Source organism: Arachis ipaensis, chromosome B2 (assembly GCF_059453495.1).
Source record: "Arachis ipaensis isolate K30076 ecotype BB chromosome B2, ASM5945349v1, whole genome shotgun sequence".
NCBI classification, from domain to species: Eukaryota; Viridiplantae; Streptophyta; class Magnoliopsida; order Fabales; family Fabaceae; genus Arachis; species Arachis ipaensis.
The window spans coordinates 96,093,150-96,103,044 of NC_142437.1; the positions used below are offsets into that span (position 1 = coordinate 96,093,150).

At 32.9% G+C, this 9,895-nt stretch overlaps 1 protein-coding gene across 1 annotated transcript; it reads left to right on the plus strand.

The window, feature by feature from the left end:
• The first annotated feature begins 285 nt into the window (after window positions 1-285).
• LOC107625525 (coatomer subunit delta) lies at window positions 286-8,192 on the plus strand. The gene is made up of 12 exons (XM_088503552.1): window positions 286-452; window positions 609-659; window positions 1,338-1,377; window positions 2,057-2,280; window positions 2,710-2,949; window positions 3,044-3,206; window positions 3,384-3,688; window positions 5,857-6,052; window positions 6,147-6,300; window positions 6,604-6,666; window positions 6,772-6,868; window positions 7,903-8,192. The coding sequence occupies exons 2-12, from the start codon at window positions 657-659 to the stop codon at window positions 7,990-7,992; spliced, it is 1,575 nt and encodes a 524-aa protein (XP_088359678.1). The 5' UTR covers window positions 286-452; window positions 609-656; the 3' UTR covers window positions 7,993-8,192.
• Window positions 8,193-9,895: the final 1,703 nt, after the last annotated feature.

Consider the following 9,895-nt stretch of genomic DNA (forward strand, 5'->3'; position numbering starts at 1 on the left):
CTCAAACCCGTAACCTCTTAATTGAATATGGGGAGATTATGTCATTTGAGCTATAACTCATTGGCATCAAAAACATTTTTTTAAAATTACAATTCTTATTATTTTTAAAAGACTTTTTTTTACTTAAATTTTTTTTAACATAAATAAAAACTATTTTTATATTATTAACCCAAATATAATTAATAATTAAAAAAATTATATAAAATATCCAAATATTAAGTTTTTTTTTAAAATATCTTTTAAAATAAAACCACTTAAATAATTTTTTTAACTCTCACAAACAAACTCTTACAAAAGAAGTCATATACTCCGAACGTGCAACAACCCCGGTGTTTCTTTTTTGTTAAGTTATTGTATCTAAACTCAGTGTATGATTTGTCCGACTTTAATTTAATTGCGTGTTTCAAGTTCCCAGATCCGCATTTTTCTAATTTTCAGATTGTGTTTTTGGAGTAACGTTCTCTCTCTCTCTCTCTCTCTCTCTCTCTCTCTCTCTTTGTGATCGTGTCTTCCAATTCTGCGTGCGTCACAGCATTTTTGATAACACCATTTCGCATTACATCATCTGATACTGACTCTCTTTGGATTTATATTTTTCTCTTTGGCAGCTTTCAATTCAAGGCAAGAAGCACATTCCGCATCCTAAAGATTAAAAGATGGTAACACTTCTTATAACTGCATCTCTGGACTTGTTTGTGTTTTTACCAACTGTTTAATTGATCATTGTAATGTATCTATGTATTTATTCAAATATTTTTACTTATGTTATTTTCATAGAATTGTTTCGAAGGTCTTCTAGCTACCCTAATTTCGTTAAGGTACTGATGAAGTGTTTATTTACGTGTCGGTGATATGGAATTAACAATGTACCTTGTTATACAGATTTATTTTTATTATTTCTTGGATGTCTACTGATAAATTTGGATCCTTTGTTGTTTACCACTTTGATGTCGAATTTAGCTTTGAATCTTTAACCGACTCGTCCAAGTTGCTCGAGTTGATTGTATGAGCAATTTAATTGCTGACTGAGTGCAGCTAAAATGGTGACATTGATAGTTAGAAGAGCAAATTTCAGCTATTATCCTAATAATCATGGATAGTTTAGAGTAATAGTTATTTTAGATTAGGCTAATAGGCGACCGCTTTGGGAAAAAAAAAATTACATGGCTGTGTGCCTATCTTCTTTTATTCTTTGTTTTTTCTTTTTTATCTCGTTTTCTTTTTTTAATGTGAAATTGAGAATGCTATATTATATTCTTGTTGTCTTTTATGTGTTCTTGACTTCGGTTTACTCCTTTTAAATAATTATTTCAAGTGTTTCTCTTTTAATCATTCAGGTTGTCCTTGCTGCATCCATATTGCACAAATCTGGTAAAGGTGAGTACATTGTGGCCCTCCATCCCCAGGCTCTTTCCATAGTTATTTTTTAGCTTATTTGTTTGCTAGTTTATCTGGCTTGCCTCCTATTTATGTTTAGAACCTGAAACATGTGAAAGCAATTTTTGTAACAATAACTATCTATATCTAGACATGAGTTCATCTTCCTTTACACTAATTGAATTTTGAACGGAACCTATCATTTAGCATTCAGGAATCAGGATACTTAAGAAAGTAGGATAAGTATCTACCTTTGGTATTTGTTTTGTGTTCCGTCATTGCTGTTTGTTTCAATAATATGGTTTAGATCATGGTATTGAATGTTTAGAACCAATGTTTTGGATAAGCCTGATTTGGGGAACATATTTTGTTAAATGATGTCTTCTATCCCTGTAAACCATCTGCTGCTAACTTCCATACCTATTTAAACCTTTTCCTACTTCCTTGATTCAATCTTTTACCAGTGAATAAATGTGTTTCTTAATGTTACATCTTGGTAATTTTGCGGTTGTTTTGTTTTTCATTTTATTTTATATTTTATATTTTGGGTATCCTAGATTCATTTTTAGTTTGCAAACCGCAGATAAGTCCTGAATTGATGTTGAGTCTGGTATTGCTAAATTATTTTGGATTCAGCATCAATGCCCTTATGCTGATAAGCCTTTTACTTCTTTTGCAGTTTTGGTTTCTAGACAGTTTGTGGATATGACTCGCATGAGAATTGAGGGTCTTCTAGCAGCATTTCCCAAGTTGATAGGAACTGGAAAACAGCACACGTATGTTGAGACTGAGAATGTGCGTTATGTTTACCAGCCAATGGAGGCACTGTACCTGCTTCTTATAACAAACAAGCAGAGCAACATACTGGAAGATTTGGATACTCTAAGAATTTTGTCGAAACTTGTATCCTTCTTCTGAACCTATATGTTTGGTAGATATTAAGTATGTCTTAAATTTCAATTGGTTAGTCTTCTGGATATGTGCAATGTCAGTTTTGTCCTTTAACTTATACAGCTTGTTCGCCTAAATCAGTTATTTCATTGACTTTTTCTATGCCTTGTATTCTAAGTGTCCTCTCTTTCTGTTGTTTTCCCTTTTAGTTCTAACTTTTAATGGTAAAATATTTTGGTACATGACTTTGCATTCTTACTTCGGAGGTTGCATTTAGTAACATTAATCTTTATAGTAAGGTTCAGAATGGTTCACATTTGACCAAATGGTTTTTGGGATGGGAGGATATTTTAGCTTTGATCTCTGATTTGGAACCATTGATGAAATTTCTGTCAAAATTTAGCTTACAATTAGTTTATTCCTTAATCCTTAACATTTTAGGTACCTGAATATTCTGACTACTTTGAAGAAAGTATTTGCAAATGTGCATTTGACCTGATTTTCGCATTTGATGAAGTAATCTCTCTTGGGCACAAGGAAAATGTGACTGTTGCACAAGTTAAGCAATACTGTGAGATGGAGAGTCATGAAGAGAAGCTGCACAGACAGATGAGGGAGGACAAGATTAGAGAAGCAAAGGATGAAATGAAAAGGAAAGCTAATGAGATTGATAAAAACAAGGTATGACTGGATGTGATTTTCTTTTTAATTTTTGTTTATTTAAATTCTAATAGTGTGCATCATTTAATCAAAAGGCAATTCATGTAATATACAGATTATAAAGAACAGAGGTGATAATTATAAAGGAGGGTTTGGCCCATTACAGTCAATGGGCTCGGGAATATTTGAGAATAGCTTTAATGATACAAGCATCTCCAGCAGTGGAACTGGTTCCAGATTGAGTTCTGATGTTGATTCCTTTTCTACCAAGTCTAAAGGTCTGCTTTCATAGTTTTCATGAATGCTTCTAGAATGCTTCAAAATATATTTAGTTAAAAGGACATCGAGCATCATCTAGTTCGTAAATTTGCAATGTATTCTATGTTTGGATTTACATGTTGCACTATCAAGAGTTTGTTCTTTTCATTTATGTAATCCCTTTTTCTGTTCCTTAGCCCGCCCAACTTCAGCTGCCACTGCTCCACCAAAGGGTCTTGGAATGACGCTAGGTAAATCTAAAAGGACAAACCAGTTTTTGGAATCACTGAAAGCAGAAGGTGAGGTCATTGTGGAAGATGTTCGGCCAACGCTTGGCAAGTCTCAGGCAGCTGCTCCACCACCTACTGATCCCATCACTCTAACGGTTGAGGAGAAACTAAATGTCACACTAAAAAGAGACGGTGGAGTAAGTAACTTTGATGTTCAAGGTTCATTGTGTCTTCAGATTCTTAACCAAGAAGATGGACATGTTCAAGTTCAGGTATCACTTTCTCTGTGTGTGTCTCAGCCTCAATGTCTGTCCACTGGGCTTGTTTCCTGCTGGTTTGACTAATCTAAATAGTCTTTTTGAGTAATTAATTATTCTGACTTTTATCCAGAAACAAGAAAAGAGAAATTACTTATGCTTTTTCACTAAATCTCACTGGTAGTCGTGTAAAGAAGTGCATGCAGGGACGGATGTACGTGTGAGGTTGTGGGGGCAAACGCCAATTTGAAATTTTTTTGAGTAGTATATGATAATAATATTTATTTTTTCCCACTAAATTATTGAATTTGGCCCCACAATAATTTTTTATTTAATTTTTTGGTACTTCATAATTAATTTAAAAATTTCATATTAGATGTCATTAAAATGATAAATTCTCAATTTAAATGAAATTTGTGTTTCTTTTTTCCAGAAATCGACTCAAAAGAATATTATTTATCTTTTTTTTATATTACTTTTAATTTTTTTCGTAACAACTGCATTAATTGAAAGAACTTTTTTTACTATGAATCTCAATAAGAATTGGCTTCTAATTGTATGAGAAAAAAACTTCTAAATAAGAATTTATTGATATATATATATATATAAGAGTAATACTATACATTCAAGTCTTTCTATGAACTAAGTCTAACCAAGTTAAACAATAAGATTTAGAATAATGCTAGTCATAACTGATTTTTGTTATCTTAGACTAATTTGGTTGGATTTGGTTAACAAAAAAACTTAAATGTGTAGCATTATTCTATATAAAAAGAGAGATATTTCGATTGTATTGTAAAAAAAATTACTCAATTTTTTTTTAATATGAAACCTAAATAATAAAATTCTAAATTATATGTTATTATTTAAATTATTATTTTAGTGTTTTAATTTGTAAATTAAATATTTTAAAGACTAATCATGTTATATTATATGTACATAGAAAATAACTACTTGTATACATATTGAAATAAAAAATATAAATTAAAAAATATATATATAAATAATGATTAATGAATATTTTGATAGCTAATTTTTATGTACACATAATATTTTTATTATAAAAATTATTATTATATTATATATATTTTGCCCCACTATCAAAATTTTCTGGATCCGTCACTGAGTGCATGTGTAACAGTTATTCCACTCGGTAATTATTTTGCTCTCTGATGTTGTTTAGACGGTTTCCTCATTCACTGTTGTCATGTTTGGCATACTTTACAAACGTAATTAGCAGTGACACTTTAAGTAAACTATTAAAGGGAGGAAGAGAAGGGAAAATAAAATGGGAAGGGATCAAATAGCAGTGTAATTATGTCAAAAGAATTAATTCTAGAAGAACAAATGTTAAAATAATTGCGTTGTGTTTTGTCTATAGTTTGAATATTCTAAAGTAGATTTAAAGAGTTATTGTTTTCTATATAAATAATCTAAAATTACATTTAGATTTTAGAGATATAATTATAAAAAAGAGATATAGCATAATTAGGCTGAGTAGGTGAATGGTTGATACTGTAGAGGTGATAATGAAATTTCATCTGATAGTATTTTCACTTTTTAATGGACAAAAGAATCTTCATATTTACTTGGGTTTCATCAAAAGTAGTCTTGAAATTTCCAAAAGTAATTTTGAAGATCTAAAATAGAACTAAATACTAAATGTTACTGTACATTGTCATTTTATTACTATCTAACTTATGTTTGGACAGCCTAAAACATTTAGATGGACAAAAAATAGAAGAGGAAGATAATGAGCGTTAAAACTCCTATTCCTATAGAGTGGTAACAATGTGAGTCCTTTGGTTGATCATCAAATTGCTTTTTAAAGCATTCCTATGCTTTGATATGAAATCTTTTATAAATGAACACAAAAAATTAAGATATATTTGTATAGTTCAAGTGCAGTTTCCATTTTTCAAAACTTTATTCCTCTGTTTGCCACTTGAAGTTATATTTGAAGTGATTCTCCCTGCAATTTTAAAATGATATATGCATCAACTAAAGTTGCTTTTATTCATGTCCATTCATTTGTACCATAATTCCAACATATGTTGTTCTTGCTCTGATTGTCTTTTAATTTGTCTCATTATTTTCTTTCATGACTGGTTTTGAATGGATACATTGATAGGGGAAACAATTCAAAATAGTTGATAACATGCATTTGTGCGTTGTTTTAACAGGTTCAGACTGGTGAAAATCAAGGTGTTTCATTCAAGACACACCCCAACATGAACAAAGAATTATTTGCCAATGAAAATATACTAGGCTTAAGGGACGCCAATAGGCCTTTCCCTACTGGTCAATCTGGCGATGCTGGTATTGGCCTTCTTAAGTGGAGAATGCAAAGCACTGATGAGAAAATGGTGCCACTCATAAGTCAGTTATATCTTAATATCTATAATTGATGTGCTTTATTATTTGTTGTTCTGTGCTCTAAAAACTTATGGTTTGACATGTATGTCTCTTGCAGTAAACTGCTGGCCCTCCTCTTCAGGAAATCAAACTTATGTCAACATAGAGTATGAAGCTTCATCAATGTTTGATCTGCAGAATGTTGTGATCTCAGTACCTCTTCCTGCTCTTCGAGAAGCACCATCTGTTAATCAGATTGATGGAGAATGGAGGTATGGGTTTTTTAAGGCTTCATAATCCCAGGGACAACCTTGACTTGTGTGTTGAATTGAAGTTTTCATTGCATGAGTTTGTTGTTTCATTAGAAATGTTTTTTGGTTTGTTTTAAAGATTTGCAATCCTTAAAGAACTGATTAGATGCACATGAATTAGAGTGATCTATAAAGCTAATGTTTCTATCATTGGAGGGCCCAAATCATCACTATATGATTTTTCTCTTTTTGTGGTTCTAAATGATTTTATTGTGATAACAATCTTGCTCCTTTTACTTTTCCCCAATAAAATTGGCTTTGCAGGTATGACCCAAGGAATTCCATTTTGGAATGGTCTGTTATTCTGATTGATAATTCAAACCGCAGGTATGTTGCCATTAAGAGTGACATTTTATTAAAAAATGAATTATGCTATGTTATTATCTTTGTATTATCGAATTTCTTTCCAACTATAATAACATTATTTGGCAGTGGATCGTTGGAGTTTGTTGTTCCACAAGCAGATTCATCATCTTTCTTTCCCATAGCAGTCCGTTTTATGGCCACTAACACATTCAGTAACCTGAAGGTTTGTTTCGATTTTATGTTTTCCGCATCTGATTTTAATTGTTGCCTTGGATATATCATCTTATTTCAACAATATGTCAAATTGATCCAATTGAAACTGATACATTTATATGACTGGGAAGGTCTATATCATGGATTAATAGTGTATCTTTTCCTACTTTCCTTCAATTCCTATTTACCATCATCATCTTCTGTATTGACTTCTTTCTAACTCTAGGTAATATAATATAGCCTCATAGAAATCTTCTAACTGATAAATGAAATAAAAAGTTGATATAATTTGTCTTGAAAATTTTAAAACTAATGAATTCTTTTTATTTGCTTATTTGAGGATGTATAATTTCTCATCATTTTATAGTTGGCACACAATAGCTGAAAATTGAGGTTTAAATAAATGTTTTGTCCTTGCTTCCTAACATATAACTTTACTCCCTACAAAGTTTTTATTTTGGTCTGATCTAAATATTTTTTGAAGATCAGCATAAATGGCCTTTGAAAATTTTATAATGTTGTTTTCATCCTTGTTCGCATTATTTGGGGACTTCTCTTATTTTGTGTTGTCAATTAATTCATAATATGCACACTTATGAAAATTTGGAAATTGGGACTAGAGCCAAAACATTCTACAGAGCAAAACAGAAATGAAGTATATTTATAAGAGTTTGATTATTATGCTATGCCTCGATGCCGTAAGAGTTTATATTGTCGTTCAATTATTTTTTGGTTTTTCACGGTATCCTCCAACCCGACAGGCTAATAATTAATCTGTCGCAGATTGTAGCTCCATTTAAGCGTTTGCCAGCCAATGGGTTGCTACGTTATTGTCATTCAATTACGAGTATTTGTAGGTCTTAAGTTAATGGATGGTTGATTGGAACACTTCCATTATGTGAAGCCTTTTTACATTGATAGTACATCGATATTAAATCCTACTTTTTAGGACCAAAAAGATAATTAAGCTGAAAACCCTGATTTAATGGTTGGGAATATTTTCATTTGACACATAACCCTCTCCCTTGTGTGTTCTGTCTGCAGGTTACCAATATCATACCAGTAAAGGGTGGTAACCCCCCCAAATTTTCTCAGAGAACGCAATTGATCACAGAAAACTACCAAGTTGTGTGATTGATATTTTAGTCCAATCTACTCAATAACAGTTTTCTTTTACAATAGATGATTCATGATTCATACTTAGGTTTTCACTTGCCAAGAGAAAGCACAAAGTAGGATTTATTGCAAGTAATGAGAAACTTAGAATGTCTCTTTTGTATGTAGAGGCAAATAATTATTCTTATAGCTTATAATTCAAGATTCATCTTATATGCCCAAATGTCTCCATTGCTTTTTATCTTAGGTATAATAGATTCTGTCATATAAATATTTGTCAACTAAATAATTATCAATTTAGTTCATAAATTACTAATCATGATTATGGATTTCTTGTAAAATTTACATATTTGTTGAGCTAATAATAGAAATTTGATGGATTAATAATTGAGAAATATTATGAATATGAATGTGAATAGTGAATTTTATTTTAGAGAAAAATAAAAGTTATTCATATCCTAGTCTAAAAAATAGCCCGACCCAAAATGAGGATGGTCCAATTCTCGTAAGGACTCCATCTCTATCTATCCGATCTCATAAAAATCGAATTGAACGGTGCCAATCCTGCTCTACCTACGCGAATCAATGAACTAACTCTAACAATTTCTCCCATACTTTCAAAAGGGATATCTCAACAACCCCGAGTAGGGGATGATTATCCACTATCAAAGGTGGAACTATTCCAAAGGGTAGTTAGAGACTCTATAATTATAAATATCCGAACTCTCTCAAGTATACTCAGAACTCAAACTATTAAAAACCTGCTTAAACTTTTGCTAATTTAAGCATTAGAGTTCCTTGCAAGTACCACCCCCACCTCCTCACAAGGAACTCGAACGGCAGCATCTCGATACTAGCTGAATTCGGATGCTGCCTCGAAAGAAGTTTGGACCTCATGTCCAGGTCCAAAAGCAATCCAATTTCAGGTAACTGTCGAAACATTGGCGTCGTTGCCATGACTTGAAAGGCTACACCCAACCATAGCGGACGGTCAGTTTGAAGACAGACGTACAACATCCAAATCAGAACCGAAACCTCACAACGATTATCGTGCAATAGTAATACCCCCTCGACAAGATAGAGCGGGTGGTACTAGTAGGGAGGGAACGTCGGAAAATCCTCACCTAAAAGAATCAAGTCAGAGATACATCCACCAGAGAATGAGGAGCATCTGCATCCGACAGAACTCATTGGACACCAAGAACGACCGGAACAGCTCGAATAGGAAATAGAGCGACAAAGAAAAGCTGGGAGAGATCTAAGAAGAGAGGTATGACGATGAAGAAAACTAGAGAAAAGAACTTTTGAAGTTAGAAGCCGAATTGCAAGGTCGGAATAATCAAGCGAATCGGGAAGAAATCCATTTTGGAGGGGAAGATCTATTTGTTGAGGAGATCATGCGGGTCAAAGTTCCTAGAAATTTTAAAAGTACTAACATAAATCTCTATGATGGAACAATCAACCCGAGATACCAGGCCACCTGAGTAATTTCAAAAGTCGGATGTATTTGACTGATGCTTCAGATGCAACTCGTTGCAAAGCTTTCCCAACAACGCTGACTAAGACAGTGATGAAATAGTTTGATAGTCTGCCACCCAAGTTTGTGACCTGCTTCGACGACCTCGCAAGAAAGTTTCTTACTCGATTCTCCATCCAGAAAGATAAAGTGAAGCACATCCCGAGCCTTTTGGGAGTCAAGCAAGAGGTCGGAGAAACCCTCGTTTATATGGAAAGATTCAACAAAGCTTGTTTGGAAGTCCAGAACCTACCCACAAAAGAAGTAATAATAGGACTAGTCAATGGTCTCAGAGAAAGCTTTCTCCCAATCCATATCAAAGAGGCACCCGACCTCCCTGAACGAAGAGTGAGCAGAAAAGTACATCAACATGGAGAAAAAATGCCCGTCTAAGAGAACTTGCTC

What these genes read in the sequence shown, in the direction of transcription:
- LOC107625525 (XM_088503552.1), top strand. An exon ending in GAAAATGGTGCCACTCATAA is followed by an intron (nt 6,053 to 6,146) that starts GTCAGTTATATC and finishes TGTCTCTTGCAG; the next exon opens with TAAACTGCTGGCCCTCCTCT. An exon ending in CAGATTGATGGAGAATGGAG is followed by an intron (nt 6,301 to 6,603) that starts GTATGGGTTTTT and finishes TTGGCTTTGCAG; the next exon opens with GTATGACCCAAGGAATTCCA.